Genomic DNA, 22,946 nt, shown 5'->3' with positions numbered 1-22,946 from the left:
TGGTTGAGTGATTTTTTTCCCTTGTTCAAAGTTGAACTGAATTATGGAATTTAATTATTAGCGCCACAACACAATAGATGTGGGGGGGAAAAATGCCTTTCAGATGTAATTATCCAGTATATCCCAAGAGTGTCAACCACTGGTCAGTTTCTGTCCTTCTCTGGGCTTACAGTTTCAGCTACATTAATACCATACAATCATCCACACAATCAGAGCCTCTCAAACTTCATCACCGTAGAAATGGGTCTAGCACTGTTCTTGTGGATGAAGTGAAATAATAGCCATGCAGAACAGGATTGGAGAAGTTTGGATGTAAGATGTTCAGACATGGAATATGACGATCATATAGGAGGACATTGTGGTGTGTCCGTGTCTCTCTTTTTCACTCCTCCATCCCTGTGCACAGCCAAGGGAACCATGGATAGTAGACCAGCCCAGATACAGAGCTCAGTCCTGGGTATAATAAGGGATGTGTCCCATTTATTATAGAAAGAGACACCATGGATAAAACAAAGCACTATGATCACATTCTCTTCAATTGCAGTGTGGTGAAATGTCAATTATCTATCAGTCTACCAGTGATCCATTTATTCCAGTAAAAGAACATGTGCTGTATGTAATGGCAGGCTATGAAACTACAAGGCAGCCATGTTGACTGAGGCTACAGCCTGTGAGGTGGGAGGAGCTGGAGTTTCTCAGAACTGAGTTTCCTGGTATAGGATCTGCATATCACTGATGTCAAAGCACAGCTCTCATTTCCCCCTATTTTAGAAGTTAGTCTTCACAGCAGGCATTCAACACTGCAAAGATAAAAGATAAGCGAATGGAGAAAGGTGTCGGTCCCCATCTGAGTCCTGCCTCATTAGCCCTGTTTATACCTGGTTCCAACCTGCTTCCTTTGTCCTGATCTTGTTCACATTCTGATTGTGCCCACATTTTAGAGAAGTGTAGACAATTAAAAGATGCATTGTGATCAGATTGTGATCAGGTCTTATAAGTGTAAACAGGCAAGATCAGGTCAAGATCAGGATGAAGGTCGCATGTTAACAGCAGGTATAAACAGGGCTATTGTCACAGAAAGGAGTGGCATGCTGAGGAACAACAGTCTGGATGATATTCTGGATTATCTGCACAGTATTCACACCCAGGTGGTTTCAGTGGGCAGAACATCATACTCTGGAGCGGCTCCAGATAATGGAGAGAGATTAGGTTCTGAACAATATCATGGAATGGTACTGGATTCTGGACCACCACCACAGCTCAGCTCAGCGCTGTTCTTCACAGCTTTTCTCTGTCCTTTGTGTACAGAGCAGGTCCTGTGTCATGTGCTCTTGTTGTCTGAACTGAAGCCAGAGTCAGTCTCCTGCCATAATAGTGCCAATCACCAAAGCCACATCTGTCTGGAGACTCTTCTGGACTGTAATGAACTGTAACAAGCATACCATAATGATGTGAATTTAGTTCAAACAGCTATTAATTTGTTGGCTTCCCATCCATGTCCTTTATTGGAAGGGGAGCCCGTTCTCTTAATGTAGTTGGACAGCAATGTTGTTCTCACTACCACTGTAGGTCCTTATGCCAGCTCTCCCCATGTGTAAACGTTAGGTAAGCACAAACACACCTCTCCCATTGCCAAAACAAGGGAAGGTCAAGTGATCATACCCATGTCTGAAGCCAGTGGGGACAGAAGAAACTTGCCAGACCTCTCCCCAAACCCCTACAATGATATATTGATCTCTACCTGAATACTTTGGAGTGACACCCATTTATTTTGCTGTGGTGGCCAGTCTGTCAGTCCCTGGGTCCTCCCTCTCTGTATCAACCCCACAAGGACACGGAGTCAGTTCAGTGTGTATGTCAAGTTATACAGTACATGTCAATATTTATTTTTTTACCTTTTATTTAACTAGGAAAGTCAGTTAATAACAAATTCTTATTTTCAATGGCAGACTAGGAACAGTGGGTTAACTGCCTTGTTCAGGGGTAGAACAACATATTTTTTACCTTGTCAGCTCGGGGATTCAATTTTGCAACCTTTCGGTTACAAGTCCAGCACTCTAACCATTAGGCTACCTGCTGACCCAATATCTGTGGCTGCTTGGCGGGGTTTAGACAGGCAGCCCAAATCTGATATTCTTTTTCACTAATTGGTCTTTTGACCAATCAGACCAGCTCTGAAAAAGCTCTGATTTAAAAATCTGATGTGAATGACCAAAAGGCCAATTAGTGGGAGAAAAAAGAAACAGAATTGGGCTGCCTGTGTAAATGCAGCCCTTGTGTTGCATTTAAAAGCAGTGGTACATTACAAAACATGTACTACGATGTAGAAGATATTCTATGAGGGGACATGGCCAGTATTTATTGTAACACCTTTGTCACTATGTTCACAGTACATTTGACTACAGTGATCTTTATGATGTGCAATAGGAATTGTAAGGTGGAATAGAGAGTAAGATGTCTTTGCTTAAAATGTTGTTTTTGTTCCATCTGTGTAGATAATGCCAGGTTGGATATGAATGACAGAGAAATAAATGGGAGAGAGATAAATAGACAGAGGGAGAAGGTGGATAGGGAAATACATCGATTAGATCTTTCACTTCCTCTGCCTCACTTTGTATTTTATTGACCTTTAAGTCCAGCGATTGACTGGAACCAGACGACTTGTTGACATGTCCCGCTTTCTAATGTCAAAGCTGTTAGATCCACCACACGCACAGCACAGCACAGTGCTTTGCAGCATGATCAAATCATATTTAAAACATTGTTCAAAGTGACATGTGTGTTTACATTCATTAGGTATTGTCCTACAGCAGATTATGTAAACTAGCCCTCTGTGTATTCAGGTGGAATGAGCTGCACCAACTGCTTTGGGGCCCGGTTAATGCTGATCTGTCGCAGAGCATCAAAATCATTATGTCATAAGAAACATTTGACCTTTCTCTTGCCACCAAATCATGGCCATAAATTCATACCTCTCTTGTAAAGAGGAAGAAATAATCTCTTCTGTGACAGTTTTATCTTTGCAGCAGGCTACGGTAGCCATAGCTTTCTGGAGGGACTTCATAATCAAAAAGATCTGGCCTTATAACAGGGAACCTGTTTGGACATACTGACCTTGACTTTGGGTTGTATTGGTCCAGAGGCTGGGGGTCAAACAGTTAGAATGGCCACATGGGGCACATCATCATGCCAAATCACGAGTCCATTGTTCAACCTGTGTGCTGGCCTTTCTCTATCCAACCCCTTAAATCACACACTTCCTCTTGAAGACATAGTGCTGGGAGGGAAATGCTGCGATTAGAAGGTCACTATAGCAACTGCCAGGGTTGAGATAAATAATCTCCACTGTAAAAAGAAAGAGGGAGAAATCCCATTGGTCCTGCATGTCCCTGGGGGAGCCTAGCTAGATGCTCAGCTGCAGCACTGAAGATGAATCTGGTGTTTTTTGCTATGACAGTAAAACATTATTGGAGTAGAGATAAAAGGACATTGCCTTGGTATTTTTTTGTCTTAGTGTCATCCTTGGGGAAATGGTTTTGGCGGTAGTCTAGTTGAAGAGGTGCGTTCATAAATCACAACGGGGACAGGTCACAAGTCTACTGCTCCCCTCGCTCCCACCGCAGTATTCACAGTGTGTATTTCAAGCCGTGTGGTAAATGTCACATTTTAACAGAAGATCAATATAGAGAGTGAGATGTTTTATGGTTCATTGCCCTCTGTTAAACGTAGATAAGAAAATGTATGAGAGTGTGGCGGGTTATATAGGGTCCTGAGGCTGTTTTGTGTTAAAGTTATTGTACCTTATGTACTGTGTAAGAAGACAATAAATGTGGGTTGTAACACTATGATAGTTTATAATGATCCATACATGTGACTCAGTAAATGCACAATTTCTTAGTAAAGAACATCATCAGCACACTGGCTCGTCATTAAAAACAACCTGTTTGAACTGAGACACAACATTCTGCTTGTGCTCTGAAGGTGAGTATAGTATCAATTCCGAAACGTTCCACTTGAGGTTTTCTCATTAGCTTACATTAACCTTTCCAGTCAGCTGGTCCATGTGGAACTGTTGGCAGCTTCATTTGCTCTACATAAACATGTCTGACCTTGTCTCAGTGTATGTAGGGCAGAATTCTCATCACCACGGGGACCTATCTCTACTACAACACTGTTTCAACATAAAATGGCCACTTAAAATAGGTTTTCTTTTGTGCTTGAAATATTTAGATGTATAGTTCCAACGGTATAAAATAGATGTTTCAGCAGTCTATTCCACAGAACCAATGCCATTCATTACTGGGGAAAGGAATCATACCTAACCTGACTGTTGTCAATGTCAGGTTAAATATAGACTACAAAGAATCTTGTCTGAAGTATCTTACATCAAAGGCAGAGACGAAGCCTTTATAATGGATTTGTACAGATGTACTCACAGCAATTACCACTAAAGAACAAAAGGCTAATTGCACACAAGGTCCAACCGATATTTGACTTCCACTTTTAACCCAACCCCTCCAAAAGACACACATACAGGTTTGTTGGAGAGGTGTGAGGGGCTGCCACACTCAGCAACCAGGGAGCTGTTTACAGGCACAACTGGGGCTTTGCTTACAGGCACAACTGAAGGAATCTAGGATTTGATACCAGAAACCCTCTGGTAGCCAGCTCATTTCCTACCTGATTTTCCCGTCAGTCCCAGGATTTGAAATGGCAACCCTTCAGTTGCTGGCTCACCTCTCTAACCACTAGGCTACCCGCCAGCCCCCCAGGGAGCTGCTACACAGCAGTGAGAGAAAATAAGTTGAATCGTTGGTCATCGAAGCTGCTTTAAAATGTTGCCCTTTGAAAATGCATGAGCTATTCTGTGACACTACTCTGACTCCTCTCTCTCCTTCTCCACGTTTCTGACATGGAGGCAGAGTTTGGATGGATTTGAGCAAAGTTTAGAGATCTCTGTAGATCTTTATCCTAGCTCATGGGAATGATCTGTGGCGATGGCACCGCAATCAGCAATGTAGGAATATTTTAATTAAGACATTAAAATGTTTGTATTATGTTTAATTTCTTCATAAATCATGCAAATCAAAGATACACAACAGCGTCAACTTAGACGCCGAGCGAATCTTTTTATTTGTTTACACGACATGCAAACAATTATCCAGTCTCCAGAACATTTTAAAAGATAAATACTGTGCTGTATATTGCATCAGAGTATAAATGCCCCAATATGTATCATGAAAATAATATGCACTTCAATAATACAGACATAAAGACAGAGATGAACAATGTCAAAACATAACACAAATATAAAGATCTGTGAATAGTCACAAAGCAAAAAACTACTCCAAACTAGGCCAAGGCATCTTTCTTGTTCAGTGACACACACATGGAATGTTGCACAATACAGTGCCTTGCGAAAGTATTCGGCCCCCTTGAACTTTGCGACCTTTTGCCACATTTCAGGCTTCAAACATAAAGATATAAAACTGTATTTTTTTGTGAAGAATCAACAACAAGTGGGACACAATCATGAAGCGGAACGACATTTATTGGATATTTCAAACTTTTTTAACAAATCAAAAACTGAAAAATTGGACGTGCAAAATTATTCAGCCCCTTTACTTTCAGTGCAGCAAACTCTCTCCAGAAGTTCAGTGAGGATCTCTGAATGATCCAATGTTGACCTAAATGACTAATGACGATAAATACAATCCACCTGTGTGTAATCAAGGCTCCGTATAAATGCACCTGCACTGTGATAGTCTCAGAGGTCCGTCAAAAGCGCAGAGAGCATCATGAAGAACAAGGAACACACCAGGCAGGTCCGAGATACTGTTGTGAAGAAGTTTAAAGCCGGATTTGGATACAAAAAGATTTCCCAAGCTTTAAACATCCCAAGGAGCACTGTGCAAGCGATAATATTGAAATGGAAGGAGTATCAGACCACTGAAAATCTACCAAGACCTGGCCGTCCCTCTAAACTTTCAGCTCATACAAGGAGAAGACTGATCAGAGATGCAGCCAAGAGGCCCATGATCACTCTGGATGAACTGCAGAGATCTACAGCTGAGGTGGGAGACTCTGTCCATAGGACAACAATCAGTCGTATATTGCACAAATCTGGCCTTTATGGAAGAGTGGCAAGAAGAAAGCCATTTCTTAAAGATATCCATAAAAAGTGTCGTTTAAAGTTTGCCACAAGCCACCTGGGAGACACACCAAACATGTGGAAGAAGGTGCTCTGGTCAGATGAAACCAAAATTGAACTTTTTGGCAACAATGCAAAACGTTATGTTTGGCGTAAAAGCAACACAGCTCATCACCCTGAACACATCATCCCCACTGTCAAACATGGTGGTGGCAGCATCATGGTTTGGGCCTGCTTTTCTTCAGCAGGGACAGGGAAGATGGTTAAAATTGATGGGAAGATGGATGGAGCCAAATACAACACCATTCTGGAAGAAAACCTGATGGAGTCTGCAAAAGACCTGAGACTGGGACGGAGATTTGTCTTCCAACAAGACAATGATCCAAAACATAAAGCAAAATCTACAATGGAATGGTTCAAAAATAAACATATCCAGGTGTTAGAATGGCCAAGTCAAAGTCCAGACCTGAATCCAATCGAGAATCTGTGGAAAGAACTGAAAACTGCTGTTCACAAATGCTCTCCATCCAACCTCACTGAGCTCGAGCTGTTTTGCAAGGAGGAATGGGAAAAAATGTCAGTCTCTCGATGTGCAAAACTGATAGAGACATACCCCAAGCGACTTACAGCTGTAATCGCAGCAAAAGGTGGCGCTACAAAGTATTAACTTAAGGAGGCTGAATAATTTTGCACGCCCAATTTTTCAGTTTTTGATTTGTTAAAAAAGTTTGAAATATCCAATAAATGTCGTTCCACTTCATGATTGTGTCCCACTTGTTGTTGATTCTTCACAAAAAAAATACAGTTTTATGTCTTTATGTTTGAAGCCTGAAATGTGGCAAAAGGTCGCAAAGTTCAAGGGGGCCGAATACTTTCGCAAGGCACTGTAACTATGGACCCTGACATGGCATTAAATAGCTTCAGTCTGTTAAATAATCTGAAAATGAAATACATTTGCATTTCGTCTGACCAACATAGCTCAGTAGCAAAGATCAAGAATACCCCATGGTTTTCAAGGACAGTAAGGAGTTTCTGATAATGTACAGATAATTCAGCGAGTTTAGGCTGTGGTCAAGAGCTCTTCAGGGCCTGTCCAGCAGGCATGAAGCTCTTCAAACACCCTGTTCACCAAGAGACTAGTCTGTCAGCCACAATTCAAATCTTTAGACAATAATGTCATTCTAAAACTCAAAGCGATCTCAAAAGGCAGTAACATTTCTGACATCACTAAAAGAATAGAGGAATGTTTTTTTAATTCTTCAAAATATGGATTTGCGGCCTCCCAGGTGGCGCAGTAGTCTAAGGCACTGCATCGCAGAGCTAGCTGTGCCACCAGAGACTCTGGGTTCCTGCCCAGGCTCTGTCGCAGCCGGACGCGATTGGGAGGTCCGTGGGGCGACGCACAATTGGCCTAGCGTCGTCCGGGTTAGGGAGGGTTTGGCCGGTAGGTATATCATTGTCTCATCGCGCACCAGCGACTCCTGTGGCGGGCCGGGCGCAGTGCGCGCTAACCAAGGTCGCCAGGTGCACAGTGTTTTCTCTGACACATTTGTGCGACTGGCTTCCGGGTTGGATGCGCGCTGTGTTAAGAAGCAGTGCGGCTTGGTTGGGTTTCGGAGGACGCATGACTTTCGACCTTCGTCTCTCCCGAGCCCATACGGGAGTTGTAGCGATGAGACAAGATAGTAACTACTAATAATTGGATACTACGAAATTGGGGGAAAAAAGTGATTCAAAAATAAATAAATATGGATTTGTTTCATGTACTCTAACTTAAAATAAAATTCAGATCATCCATGCTAAAATAGTTTCCATATTTCATCTGAGTAGATGGCATGCCAGTAGTGTAACAAATCTCCTGATTAACTAACAGTAATATAATCCCTTATGTATCCTCCATGATACAAACAACCCTCTTGATTATCCATTCGTTACTTTTGATGTCAACATTTACTTGTCGTCAAAGATCAGTCTAAATGGTCAAATATGAGTTTAAATATCCGTCAAAATCTCCATGAAACCATTTGTTTCAGTCGGTGTACATTTGTGCAGACATAAAATTGTCTGTATTTGTGATAGGCTAACAATCAGTCTATTGCGTTTCCCCTACTACTTTTTCCCATTCTTCATCAATCCTCACTCTCTCTTCCATCCCCCCTAATCCCTCAGCTATCGACAGAGCCACTCCCCTTGTTCTTATTGCGGCTGAGAGGGAAGGATGATTTGCTCTGGGGCTGGGTCATCTTGCTGGCCAGGTGGACAAAAGGCTCGATGAGGGTCCTCCGGTCAGCCACAGACACCTCCCACAGACGCACCTTTTCTGTCTTGGCCCAGTACTGGGCCACTTCAGAGTCCACTCTCCTCTGCTCCTGCATGTCTAGCTTGTTGCCCAGCACCACTATGTTCACCTGTGGACAGATCATCTCATCCATTTAGCACAACCTCACATCACCTGTATATCAGCAAGTGGAGTGTGGTGTGTAGATAAGAACTTTAGGACAAGACACACCATAACGAATGTCGCCACGCGTAGTACATAACCTGCTGGCTGTTGATGTGCGGTGGTGATTCAACACGTAGGACCATCAGGAAATTAACAAACAATAAAGGTGGCTGACGGTCTGCAGTCAGAGGCGATAGGACGGCCGTTCATCAGCAGGGTCTGTTTTGTCCTGAAGTCTGCGCTGTTATTTAACTTGCCTACATTACACTGTGCTTTACAATTACCATTGAAATCGATGAAAGTCCTTGAAAGTCCTTGAAAGTCCTTACCTCTTTCTTATCACGGTAGCGGTCAATGTCTTTCTTGAGGGCCTCCATGCGTTTGAAGGACTCCTTACTGTCGATGCTGTAGACCAGAACAAAACCGTCCGCAAAGGAGAAGTAGTGGCGAGGGAACTCCAGACCATCACGAAGACCCCGGGTGTCGTAGAAGCGCACTTGCTCTCGAGTGCCACGGTCTGTTTCTATGGAGCCAATATAGATATCCTCCAGGGTCTCCATGGGCTCTGAGCCTAGGGGGGGAGAGCACTTTTGGATATCAAATGGGACAGATGATCTGTGTAGTCAAAACATCAACATTGTCCTTGATCTAGCTAGGTCTTACGAATTAATTGCTTACCCGCAATATGATTGGCATACAGCAGTTGCTCCAGGACAGCAGTCTTGCCAACGGCAGCCAGACCACACACCACCACTTTACAACTCTTGCCCATGATGATGATCAGTCTCTTGGCAACTCTGTAATTGAATAACAAGTCAGATGACAGATGTATCTGCAGCTAGCAAAACACACACACACACACACACACACACACACACACACACACACACACACACACTTTTTTTCTTACAAGTCATAGAGGTAGGACGTTTTCCCTCACGTAGCAGAACATGATATTATTAGGACCCGTAGCTAGCTTGCTAGCTACATGCTAACGTGTAGCATGCATTTAGTTAGCTAACTATTATATTTAAGTGATATTGTCCATTGTTATGTTCGTACAGATAACTCAATTCAACATTTAATTTGCTTAAAATATTTTTACCTTTAAAATGTAAATACAGCGCTCCCGTAAATTCCAGACACCACTATCCAAAAAGACTTCCTGTTTACAATGCTTACGTAACGTCTTCATCACTACTTTTAGTAACTGAGACCTCTAGCGTCCGATGGTCGTAAGACTTGTTTGAGCCACAGCTGCAGAGGATGGAATACATTAACATTTTCTATTTTAATAGAGCGAGCTAGTTCAATGTTACTCTATTTTTACTGACAAAATAGCCTGTCCGATCATGCATTGTTTTACCCTGGCTGGGGGCCTGTTTCTGCTTTCTTGCCAATGCCAACTCCTGGTGGGACAAAAACTATTGGGGGAAAAAACATTTTAAAGTGAGACTTTACGGCCTATCTGCCACTTTCTGTCTGTAGCTTCCGAAGTGTTTGGCCTACACACTGATATGATGAAGGTGAGTCTCTCACGAACTCATGTCGGTTGTTTTGATTTAGGACGTAAGCCTCACAACACTCGCCTGAAGGTAGCCCGGTACCAGTTAAAACAATTAATGGCAGTATATATGGAAGTAGTTTAGTGTCTAAAAATAAGGGTTAAATATGTGTGTAAAAAAAATGTAATAAAAAGTTGCCTGATCTTTCTTGTATATTATTAAGGGTAGACGATTCAAAACTTCATTTTGGCCTATGTTTTTCCATGTATAAATCTGTTATCCAATGTGTTTCTATGGGCTAATAGCAGTAAGGCCAAATACAATATGTTATTTTTGATACATAAATTGGTCCTAAAATTCCAAATCAAATATCTAAATGATCCTTGGTATGACCATCTTAAACAATTAAATATGTTAGCTTAGTAGATGCTGGTGGACCTAAAAGGTTTTGGGACTGCCAGGTTTCAGTTAAAAATACAGGACTAACTTTCAGTGATCGTCTTGTCTAGTTGTCAATCACCCCCCTCCCCTTCTCAGTCCCAGCAAAATGGCGACGGTTGATGACTGCGATGTGACTATGGATCCTGAAATGGAAATACTCAGCGACGAGGAATTGGAGAGGTACGTTGCGGGAAAATGTACAACAAATGTTACACTTTAGATTTGAGTGTTCTCGTGCCATTGTCATGTTATTATAATCTTGGTCTGGCTAGTGTTGGTTTGCTTTTGCTTTGTGTCACACGGGAATTAGGCCTTGCTAACCGGTTAGCCATTTCTCTTTTTGAAAAATCCATACCAACAAATAAAGTTGACTATCTGTTGTGTTAATGTTACCTAACCAAGAAAGTTAGTCACAGTTTGTGACAAAGTTTGCACCGTCGTGTGTTGTTATGGCTAGCTAACGTTAGCTTGCTATTGTACTAGCTAGTTGGCTAACTAACGTTAGCTAAGTAGCCGTTAGCTATGACGGTCGCAAAGCCTATGATTAATGTTTTTGTTCCATATATTTTTTTTAACCAAATGTGTTAAGCTAATTATTTACTTAGCTAGCTAAAATAACTGTTAGTATTGTTATGTACCCACGCACGACCCAGAAAAGTCCCCAAAATCTTGCCCCACTCTGCCCACTGATTGTCCTCGCTGAGTGACGTTCTTCCAGAACATTCTCAGGTCTTGATGACCTGAACGAGACAAGAGATAAGTTAGGCGTTGCATGAGGTAACATACTATTGACTGACATGGTCTTCTTGGTATGCCTGAAGGGTGAGCCATTTTTTTTTACTGTGAATGTATCCGAGGTTGTCAGCTAGGCCTAGCCAGATCCATAAATTAATGACGCTGGGCCTAGCTAATATATTCCTACCACTAGTAATTCTCTCAACTTTCCTCTTGGCAACAGTGGGGGCCACAAGTTCAACAACCAACCAATGTGTTATGATCAGGTGATATAGGGGTAACCGTCCTGTTTCCTCAAGAACATTAACAAGGGCAAGGCATTGTCTTGGAAAATTGCCTTTATTTTCAGTTCTGCCACTCTTGTAAATAAGAATTTGTTCTTAACTTTTTTGTTCTTAGTTAAATAAATAAAGATTCCAAGAAAATGGCAGTTGCCCTCTTCCTGGCTTGTCTTGCCATGTGCTCCCTGGTGATCTGCCTCTGTATTTCCCACTGAGCTCAGATAGCTGCTCTGTTTGTGAGCTGTGGCCACTACCTCTATTTCCATTGGCTGAGACCCCTCACTGCCTGCTGGTATGGCTCTTTCTATGTTTAGATAATTTTCGCAGCTCCTTACCCCCTCTCCCACCTGCACACCAAGGTTAACTCTTCCAGCATACATGTTTGGAAACAGTAGAATATCAGATTGCTTCCTGAACACTACTGGTCTATCATAGACCTAGATTAGCCCTGGTCTACAACCAGAGTGAATTATCATTTAAAGAAGACCTTTCATCCTAGTATTGTCTCTTGTCTGTGTTTTGCTTGTCAGCAGTTATGTATAATATGCAGTATCATGTAATATCCTACCTCCTTGCAGTCTGCGACACAGGCTGGGATGAAGTCGTTGATTACTCACAAATGCACCTAGAGGTTTTCCTCAAGGTCCTTTTTCACATTTACTTGGTCTCTGTGGATGATACAGTATGACCTGTTAGGGATGGGAATTTGACCTTTTTTTAACCGAGTACTTACATTATATTTTTTGGAGTACACTAATCCTAACTGCTAAATCTGATCATTTATTATTCAGTCAATAAAAGTGGCATTTATGATTTATTTATTGACTCTGTAATACCAACTGGTTATATTATATCATGGAACCCAATCTTCAAAAAGGTAGTAACCTCAGCTGTGTGGCACTTGCATGTAGAAGCCTATGGCTGTGCAATGTCATAGCCCTGTTGTGTTTAATTTAGAAGACAAGACGCTATTATTTCCTGAGCCCTTATCACAGTCGACAACTATTTTATAGTAAAAAAACATGATGTAATATAAAAATGGAACAGAATAATGCAAAGTGATTTACGTCTGGACCTGTTGTTCTCAGTGACAATTTGAAACAGGGCCTAATTTGGCTAGTTGAAAAAAGTATTAATGGTTACAAAACAATATGTGTACTTTTAGTTTATTATGCCTGTTCCTTGGAATTTTCTAAATGGATGAACAATTCTACATTGAACACTGCATGTGGATGTATTTTGGCCAGGGCATCTGTTTGGTGAGTAGGCGTAATGATTCTGATTTAAAAAAATATGCTCTTTGTCTTACTAAAACTAATGTTTTGGCAGGTTCTACACTGAAAATGTCTATCGACTTCTAATTGCAAAGTAAGGTCAACACTAACGGTAGTTGCCACAAAGTTAAACCCTACCAGTTTCCACAATTTTGCTCTGGAAAATCAGATTTTAAACCTAATCCTTTTTTTTTTAGGGAGTCGGTCAGCTTTAATATTGCATATAGATTGTAACTATCAATGTAATTGTCTGCATCATTTCCAATGCCCCATATATTTTACTGTATTTTCTCCTAACCCTACCTCCCCTAATTGGAGTAAACTAATGGATAACAACACACCGACAGTGTCGTTGAATTTTGGTACACCAGAATTGCATTAATTTCCAATGAAAAGCTGCGTTTGCCTTGCAGCATTGCATTGCAGAGGCTGTTGCAGTGTATTCTGTGTGGTGCATACGTTGGATTTATTTAACGTATGCGTCAAACTGTATGCGCAGACTGCTTGGCAGAAATGGTAGCAGAAGGTGAATGTTGAACTTTTGTTGCATACATATCCAGAGGATGCTGCATACTATTTAGCACAATGAGGCTGTCGGTGTGTTTGAGGCGTTAGGCTTCTACTTCCAGCTTACACATACTATATACACTGCTCAAAAAAAATAAAGGGAACACTAAAATAACACATCCTAGATCTGAATGAATGGAATATTCTTATCAAATACTTTTTTCTTTACATAGTTGAATGTCCTGACAACAAAATCACACAGGTCTGGATTTGGAGTCACACTCAAAATTAAAGTGGAAAACCACACTACAGGCTGATCCAACTTTGATGTAATGTCCTTAAAACAAGTCAAAATGAGGCTCAGTAGTGTGTGTGGCCTCCGTGCCTGTATGACCTCCCTACAACGCCTGGGCATGCTCCTGATGAGATGGCGGATGGTCTCCTGAGGGATCTCCTCCCAGACCTGGACTAAAGCATCCGCCAACTCCTGGACAGTCTGTGGTGCAACGTGGCATTGGTGGATGGAGCGAGACATGATGTCCCAGATGTGTTCAATTGGATTCAGGTCTGGGGAACGGGTGGGCCAGTCCATAGCATCAATGCCTTCCTCTTGCAGGAACTGCTGACACACTCCAGTCACATGAGGTCTAGCATGGTCTTGTATTAGGAGGAACCCAGGGCCAACCGCACCAGCATATGGTCTCACAAGGGGTCTGAGGATCTCATCTCGGTACCTAATGGCAGTCAGGCTACCTCTGGCGAGCACATGGTGGGCTGTGCGCCCCCCCCCCCCCCGAAGAAATGCCACCTCACACCATGACTGACCCACCGCCAAACCGGTCATGCTGGAGGATGTTGCAGGCAGCAGAACGTTCGCGACGGCGTCTCCAGACTCTGTCACGTCTGTCACAGTGTGAACCTGCCTTCATCTGTGAACAGCACAGGGCGCCAGTGGCGAATTTGCCAATCTTGGTGTTCCCTGGCAAATGCCAAACGTCCTGCACGGTGTTGGGCTGTAAGCACAACCCCCACCTGTGGACGTCGGGCCCTCATACCACCCTCATGGAGTCTGTTTCTGACCGTTTGTGCAGACACATGCACATTTGTGGCCTGCTGGAGGTCATTTTGCAGGGCTCTGGCAGTGCTCCTCCTGCTCCTCCTTGCACAAAGGCGGAGGTAGCGGTCCTGCTGCTGGGTTGTTGGCCTCCACATCTCCTGATGTACTGGCCTGTCTCCTGGTAGCGCCTCCATGCTCTGGACACTACGCTGACAGACACAGCAAACCTTGCCACAGCTCGCATTGATGTGCCATCCTGGATGAGCTGCACTACCTGAGTCACTTGTGTGGGTTGTAGACTCCGTCTCATGCTACCACTCGAGTAAAAGCACTGCCAGAATTCAAAAGTGACCAAAACATCAGCCAGGAAGCATAGGAACTGAGAAGTGGTCGGTCTGTGGTCACCACCTGCAGAACCACTCCTTTATTGGGGGTGTCTTGCTAATTGCCTATAATTTCCACCTGTTGTCTATTCCATTTGCACAACAGCATGTGAAATGTATTGTCAATCAGTGTTGCTTCCTAAGTGGACAGTTTGATTTCACAGAAGTGTGATTGACTTGGAGTTACATTGTGTTGTTTAAGTGTTCCCTTTATTTTTTTGAGCAGTGTACATTTTACGGACACATTCTATTTTAGTATTATCTTTTGTTTGTTTTTAATCACATCCTTCAGCTACCCTCAACCATTCCCATCTATCTCTGAAGACCATCCCCTTTTTCTTCTATTTGCCATATATTTTTCAGCTGTAATGTTTCCCAGAAGTTCTGAACCTTTCTATTCCTTTCTACAGAATATAATTTAAATGTAAAAGTTTGCTCAAAGTATTATTGATCGGTTGACTGACTTTTTTTAAATCACCCAGTAGTGCTATTTGTAGAGTTAGCTCTGGGTAAATGTTGCAATTCTTCAGCCATTCCTGTGACCAAAAACAATCTACATGTGGACAGTACCAAAACAAATGATCTAATGACTCTCTCTTTGAAGCAAAATCTGCACAGCTAGGATGGTTGTAACCCCTATATGTATGTGTGTGTATTGGTTGCAATACACTTTTATAATTTTAATAAAACAATTCTAAGTTTTGAATCCAATGCTGTTTTGTGTATCAGTTTTTGCCATGGAATCGGTACATCAAATCTTTCCCTCTTGCAGTCTTGGGCCAAAAGACAAGTACCTTACTTTTCCCCCTTCTACTTCGCTCTTCTGTTTTTGCGGTAAGGCTGCAATTAGTTGGTTGTAGTTTTGGGTTTAGCAGACATTCTATTATGTTTGCTAGCTGCATGTGTGACAACACCACTCCTATTTATGATAGAATTAACAAGAAATTATACATAAAAAAAAAAAAAACAGGTTTTGATTTTTTTTTATTTATTATCTATTAGTATTTCAGTTTAACCATATTTGTTCTGTCTTTTCTGGTGGATTAAACAGAAATTGCAACAACTCTCTAAGGATTGTTTTAAAAATAGCAATATTTTGGAGTTCATTTCATTTTCAAATAACAAAGTGAGATAAATGGGAAAAGGCCACTCTGTTCACGGTATGCCTAACCTTAAATTAAGACCAAATAGCTCATTTTATTTATGAATTTTTACAATATAGACAATTTTGGCTGTGGTAACTTGTGACAACCACCAAAGTAGCCTAAGTGGAAAGTTATGCAATTATTCCAAAACGCATGTGTAGAGGGAGAGGTCCGAATGCAATTGAGTGAGACACGGGGGGGGAAGGGAATTTAGGGAGCAGAACTGTGATTCTTTTTCCTTTGTGCGTGTGTGTGTCCCCCACAAATCGAACACTAGCGTCAAAGCAAATGAATGTTGTCTTCAAGATGAAATTGATCAAATAGTTTTACAGTATTTGGGAAAAAAAGTGATCTCTGGTTAAAGATGGAGTTTTGATGTCAGTTTGAGTACCCGATTAGTCATGCCCGTCCCTACATCCTGTCATTATGCAGTTTTCTTAGAACTCTCTCTTGGGTAATGTCAACAAATGGCCTCATTGTCAAGCTCTTTCTGTCTTATTTCTCTGTCATCCAGGGAAGCGGAGAGCTTCAAGGAGCAGGGTAATGCCTACTACATCAAGAAGGATTACTCTGAAGCATTCAACTACTACACCAAGGCCATAGGTAAGAATTCCATCAGTGATATCAACTGCAAAGAATATCCTCTTTATAGAGAGGGGTAACATCCTTGTTTTCTGTGGGGGAGAGGATCATCTATTCTTGTTAATGACAGTGAGTGATTTTATTTATTTTTCCAATGTGTTCTCGACAGACATGTGTCCTAAGAATGCCAGTTACTATGGAAACCGGGCGGCCACGCTGATGATGTTGAGCCGGCACAGAGAGGCGCTGGAGGACTCCCAGCAGGCAGTGCGGCTCGACGACACTTTCATGAAGGTAGGGTCCGCCACCAGGCGTAGCAGGCCTTGAATACCCAGCTAGCTCCTAGGCAGACAAGTTAGTCAGACTTTCCGGTTTGTCTCATCTCATAATATGTTTGGCAGTTGGATGAGTACAACGGTAAGGTAATGGAAAGATCTGAGTCATGGTTTGTGGGTGGGTCTCCTCCCTGCCTGTGTCAGTGTTCCTGCCTGTTAACTGTGAGTCAACTTTCCCACAGGGTCATCTACGGGAGGGGAAGTGCCACTTGTCCCTGGGCAACGCTATGGCAGCCAGCCGCTGTTTCCACAGGGTTCTAGAACTGGAGCCTGACAACAGCCAGGCACAGCAGGAGGTGGGTCAGACAGTTTGTCTGGCAGACTAGGTCCTAACAGCATTGCATTGTAAAGAGCTAATTGCTCTACAGTAGTTGAAATCCTTTAACTGTGACAGATATTCCATGAGTTTTGCTTAGATTGAGGAAAACATCATGCCGTGTAGTGGCTTCCTTTATATAAAAGCATAAGTTTGATTTCAAGTTTGGATCTATTTTCAGGTAAAGAATGCAGATTCCGTCCTGGAGTATGAAAAGATGGCTGAAATAGGATTTGAAAAGCATGACTTCAGGATGGTAGGCTCTTGGCTGCATGTTGTCTTTTATCAAGCAGATTGTTATCCTTATTTGGGGGAATGGGCAGATTGGTGCTAGATTTGATAGGACCGTGTTTCTCTCTCTGGACTATGCAGGTTGTGTTCTGCATGGACCGTGCCTTGGAGTCGGCCTCAGCCTGCCATCGGTTCAAGGTGTTGAAAGCAGAGTGTCTGGCCATGCTTGGGCGTTACCCAGAGGCCCAGTCGGTAGCCAGGTAAACAAGACATTGTTGAAAACCATTAAATAAAGGCAATTTCCCTTGCTGATGCACACCATTGGAAATGTGTGTTGTCATGTAAGACTTGTTTCTTTGTCTTCCTCTCTCAGTGATATCCTGCGGATGGACGCTACTAATGGCGATGCCCTGTACGTCCGTGGTCTCTGTCTGTACTATGAGGACTGTATTGACAAGGCTGTCCAGTTCTTTGTCCAGGCCTTGCGCATGGCCCCTGACCATGAGAAGGCTCGCCTGGCCTGCAGAGTGAGTCCTCCATCCTCCTGCCACCAGGACTCTAGCCCTGCAATTAGGCTCAACTAACCTGCCTAATAATTATGCTAATGTGGACTAATTGCCTCCATCCTTACCTTTTTGTAAGAAGGAAGCCACAGAGCACTTTAACCAATTCTTGGTCCAATAATCGGTATCGGCGTTGAAAAATCATAATCGGTCGACCTCTAGTCTCCACTACTGGCTTGCTGACACATTAAGTTTGCAGAGGTTGCTAAGTGCTCTCTCTTTTCCACCCAGAATGCCAAAGCACTCAAAGCCAAGAAAGAAGATGGGAACCAGGCCTTCAAGGATGGGAACTATGATGCGGCCTACGAGCTGTACTCTGAGGCCCTGACTATAGACCCCAACAACATCAAAACCAATGCTAAGCTCTTCTGTAACAGGGGCACTGTGGGATCTAAGGTGAGGCTCAAACACACATCACCAGGAGGAGAACCCCTCTCATCTGCCATACCATGTTGTCTTGTCTTATGCAGCCATGGTGTTTCTGCCATTTTGGTCCCCAGTTCACTTCGGCCTATTATTAATATTTTAGTCTTCATTGAAAGGCTCTCTGTTCGCTTGCAAAGGAGCTATTGCTGTTTTATATTACACCGTGGTTGTTTTGCCTTTTCAGCCAGGCAGCTGATATTTGATACATTTAGGTCCCTATAAAATGTTTGCATTTTTTGTTGTTGCCTGATTCCGTTTAGTGTTTTCCCAAATTTTGTTTTTCCAGGGTTTGGTTTTTTCCTTCAGGTTTTCGCTCTCTAAATCACACTTGATATAACATCCAAATGTATTTATTATTGTCCACAACCATGCTTAAACCACATTTGGGTATACTTACCCTTTAATTCAACTGTGCAAAGCTAGAGACCTTTTTGGTCACAATGTTTCTGTAGCGCTCATGTGATTGCAGAGTTTGTAAAACAAATGGCCGCTGGATTGATAATCCATGATATTATTCTGCCAGGTAGGCAGGCGTAGGCTACTTTGTGTGTTTAATATTTTAAATGTATGTTTTTGGGAAAGCCTTTCCATATACCAGAAGATGGTTGTTGTGATATTAGCATCATCACTAACGACTACACAAAGTGGTAGACCCGCACGCACACAGGCATTCCTGAGCCGTTGCCTCTTCAGAAAGTTCACTGAATCACTGATGCATGTCTTGGACAAATTAATGCATTTCCTAATAAGTTCAATATATTTAGTTGATTTCCCAATAAGTAAAATACATTTGAGTGTTGTTGAATTCTGTATTAATGTCTGGATTCTGTGATTCCACACGAATTCTTTGCAAAACAGATTTTTAAAAGGCCTTATACCTGTATAACTCAAAATGTGTCCTGGCAGCATGTGTAGCTTGTTAGATTGTAAATCCTCCAGGAAGTCACTCATATGGACCAATGTAGCGCTACAGTACTGGCTGTGAAGGTGGCCTTCTGCATGGGCACCCGCATACTCACTCTCTCGCTCACACGTGCGCACATACTAACAATGTATGCCACAAACTCGCACACACCTCTCATACAGTGAGGCCTCTCTTACTGTGTGTATTTTTAGCAGTGCTCTGCACTTTGCTTCATTTTCTCTATCTAGAACTAGGCCAGCATCTTTTTTTTTGGCTCGTGCTTTTTTGCACATTCCCCAGTCCTCTTACTCTCTTATTTCCTTTTTTTCTCTTATTTTATTTTTTTCTTCCCAAAGCTGAAAAAAATAGACCAGGCCATTGAAGACTGCACAAAGGCAGTTAAGCTGGATGAGACCTACATCAAGGCCTATTTACGGAGAGCACAGTGGTACGTCAATCTACCTTAGTTTCCTAGCAATATGTCCGTAGTTCTTATTATTAGAGAGCAAGCAAGAATATGGATATTCATTGGATATGGTTATGATCCCTCAAGCTTGTTTCTATATATCTCTGTGTTCAGTTACATGGACAAGGAGGAGTACGATGAGGCTGTGAGGGATTATGAGAAGGTCTACCAGACAGAGAAAACAAAAGGTATGTCTGTCTCATTGGTGTGACTCAACCACCCCTCTCTCCATCCCAGCCGCCACGCTACCTCTCTGTCTGGGTCCTGTTGCTTCACACTCCTGTTTTCCCCCCCACACCCTGTTATGACGCAGTGTCTCAGGTGTCGTTCTCTAAGGGGTGGAATTACTGTATAGCTCCTCCTGCTGTTACGGTGCTCTAACTGCTCTTGGTTATTAATACTATCTTTGTCGTCTCATTCTTAACTCCTTTCCTTAGAACACAAGCACCTCCTGAAGAATGCACAGTTGGAGCTGAAGAAGAGCAAGCGAAAAGATTACTACAAGGTGCTAGGAGTGGACAAGAACGCCACAGAGGACGAGATCAAGAAGGCTTACCGTAAACGGGCCCTCATGCACCATCCAGGTAGCTAAGAGAGCCCATTTCTCAGTTCAACTATCCAGTCTATTTTACTAATATAACAAAATAAGTGTCAGGAGATGTATTTCTATGCAAAGGGGAAATTCCCCTGACTGACGGCCCTGGTTTGTCTGTCTCTCTCTCAGACCGTCACAGCTCGGCCAGTGCTGAGATTCAGAAGGAAGAGGAGAAGAAGTTTAAGGAGGTGGGCGAGGCGTTCACCGTGTTGTCTGACCCCAAGAAGAAATCCCGCTACGACAGTGGTCACGATCTGGAGGACGACACGGGCAACATGGGAGGTGAGGGCTGGAGATCAGCCGGGGGGAAGGGGCTGAAACTGCTGGAATGCAAAAAATATATAATTCACTACAACGCTGGCTGCTCCTCTGCGCTGTTTCGTCAACAATAACAAAGGTGCTGGGGTGAAATGTGGTGCCCCCCCCATTTCAGCTTTAACAGGGACTAAATTACTATTACTTGATTTAAAAATCAACTGGGTTCAGCCATGTGTATTTCAGAGCTGTAAATGGGTGTTTACCACGTTAACTTTACAGGGTTAGTTTTATGAATTTGTGCTGAGATTGTACTGGCTGATTCCCTCAGCTGTGATGTTGATCCTCATAATGTGTTTCTGTCCCCAGCAGATTTTGACGCCAACAACATTTTCAAGGCATTCTTTGGTGGTGGAGGTGGCCAGGGCTATAGTTTTGAAGCTAATCAATGTATGTATACAAACTGCTGTAGGAAACAACAGTACTTTTTTAAAAACAATTTAACAAATAATAAATTCAGCCTATTTCAGATTCTGTTGAATAATATACACTTTTATTTTGTGTTGTAGCATCCGGACCAGGAAATTTTTTCTTCCAGTTTGGTTAATTGGAGGATCCTAGTACTTATACAGTAGCTCAATCATGGACTCTATTCAAATGGATTCACCCCCCAACTCCACCCTCATTTTTAATTTGTCTGGCTGTTCCTCAGTTGGACTCTGTCATTACCTGAATGAATAATGCTGTCAAATCACATCATGCAACAAACGAATGATGCAAGGATCCATTGAAGACTAATACTATTTTGATATTTGGTTTAATTTTGTCAAACAATAAAAACATTGAAATTCAAATTTGTATAAAAAGAATGTTGGCCCAAACAAGTATGACTCATAATGGAACTATTAAACGGGACTGTGCAGGTATCTGGCCTTCTGAAGGCTCAGGCCAAGATGTGACTTCAAGATGGGGCAATCTGAGAAGAACCTGGGGACCTACAAACCTCCTACATTTGACCTACTGTCCAAGCCGTATTCAAAGCATGCATATATTGCCCAGTATTTAATGGTGCAAAATTCCATGGGAAACTGAACAACTTGCATGTTGTGTGGGCAGCCTACTTTATACCCAACAACCAAAAGATGACTTAGCAGCTGTGGATGATTGCTTAATGAAAGTTGTCTCCATTTCATGTTATATGAACAGTTAATTATTTTCCATAACAGCCTGGGGTAAATAGAGTTAAATCCATAAACTACTGCTTAAGTACAGTCAGAAGATGGCTGTGCTGGTGTACTATGCCAGGCCTGTTGCCATCTTGTGGTAAGCTTCCTCGCCACAGGTTTTATGTTTGATGTTGCCATTCACCGGTTGCTACATTGTACATTTTACTGGAATGTAAAGTGTTTATTTGTGTTGATAGTTTGACTGTTTTCTTATTTTTTTTAATGTATATTTATTGTAAATTGGCTGTCTGAGCCACTACCAGGAGATGAGGATGCTCCTCTATAATGGAAAAGACTGAAAAGGGGCACCAATGAACAACATCCTTTTGGCACAAACTCAGGAAATGAATTTGGTTGTGCTTGCCATTTTATAAGATACTGTGTGGACATCTATATTTAACTGGCTGTGTACCCTAGTATGCTGAACTTGAGCAACCACTCAGTCAACTAGTACAGTAAGTATCATCTCACTCCCAGCACACATAATGCATACGGTCTGATTGGGGTTATCTAGAACGTGCCTAGGCAAACTGTCAAATGAGTTAACATCTTATTTTCCCCATGCTGTTTAAAAGTATACCCTGGTATAATGTATAGGTTGTCTGGGCTATGACCCTAGAAGTATTAAACTATTCAGGCCTGCGTTCCAATGCCCTGTGTAAATTATGCCGCTAATATAAAGAGCTCATCATACAATTGCTATGCCATTATGGATGGTAGAGGTTTTGATCTTATTTTTAAGATCTCTTGGTGCACTTTTAAGAGGAAGGCATCCCCATCCTGGACTTGCTCTCATGAAGCCCTCAACAGTCTTGACTATGGAGTCTTTATCAAACAGCCATGTAAATAAAGTAGGCCTCTTGTTCCCCCCTTCACCCTTCAAATGTCCCTTTTGTCAATGTTTGTATTGCGTTTTTATTTGATTTCCTTTGGCTTTATTTTCGAGGTGTACCCCAAACTCAAAGAAAGTGCTAAAAAATTAATATTTTGGGATGCAAGACAGACTTTTTGTGGCGTTTTGGAGAGATGGCAGGTGGTGAATGAGTAAAAAATCCTATGCATATGTAACTGTTCAAGGTTAGGGTTAGACAAAATATTAACAGTGTGGTTAGGTTTAAAATCACG

General features: G+C 42.3%; 2 protein-coding genes across 3 annotated transcripts; one reads left to right on the top strand and one right to left on the bottom strand.

Moving 5' to 3' along the window:
* Positions 1 to 5,046: 5,046 nt before the first annotated feature.
* Positions 5,047 to 9,855, bottom strand: LOC110538185 (NF-kappa-B inhibitor-interacting Ras-like protein 2). Its single transcript, XM_021624826.3, has 4 exons — positions 9,700 to 9,855; positions 9,273 to 9,391; positions 8,924 to 9,165; positions 5,047 to 8,559 (listed from the first exon to the last, which is right to left on the bottom strand). Exons 2-4 carry the CDS (start codon positions 9,364 to 9,366, stop codon positions 8,317 to 8,319), a joined length of 579 nt encoding a protein of 192 aa, XP_021480501.2. The 5' UTR covers positions 9,367 to 9,391; positions 9,700 to 9,855; the 3' UTR covers positions 5,047 to 8,316.
* Positions 9,856 to 10,642: 787 nt separating this feature from the next.
* Positions 10,643 to 22,705, top strand: LOC110538184 (dnaJ homolog subfamily C member 7). Of its 2 annotated transcripts, none has more exons than XM_036938241.2 (14): positions 10,643 to 10,720; positions 16,437 to 16,525; positions 16,674 to 16,798; positions 17,022 to 17,135; positions 17,337 to 17,411; positions 17,528 to 17,646; positions 17,760 to 17,913; positions 18,181 to 18,345; positions 19,636 to 19,727; positions 19,860 to 19,933; positions 20,183 to 20,329; positions 20,470 to 20,622; positions 20,968 to 21,045; positions 21,165 to 22,705. In XM_036938241.2, exons 1-14 carry the CDS (start codon positions 10,647 to 10,649, stop codon positions 21,200 to 21,202), a joined length of 1,497 nt encoding a protein of 498 aa, XP_036794136.2. In that variant the 5' UTR covers positions 10,643 to 10,646; the 3' UTR covers positions 21,203 to 22,705. The 2 variants fall into 2 exon arrangements, with proteins under 2 accessions (XP_036794136.2, XP_036794134.2); XM_036938239.2 differs by having other exon boundaries at positions 20,965 to 21,045.
* Positions 22,706 to 22,946: the final 241 nt, after the last annotated feature.

This window comes from Oncorhynchus mykiss, chromosome 12 (genome assembly GCF_057628025.1).
Source record: "Oncorhynchus mykiss isolate SJ-2025 chromosome 12, ASM5762802v1, whole genome shotgun sequence".
NCBI classification, from domain to species: Eukaryota; Metazoa; Chordata; class Actinopteri; order Salmoniformes; family Salmonidae; genus Oncorhynchus; species Oncorhynchus mykiss.
Note: the sequence above shows the minus strand (reverse complement) of the source record. Positions and strands in the feature narration are given on the sequence as shown.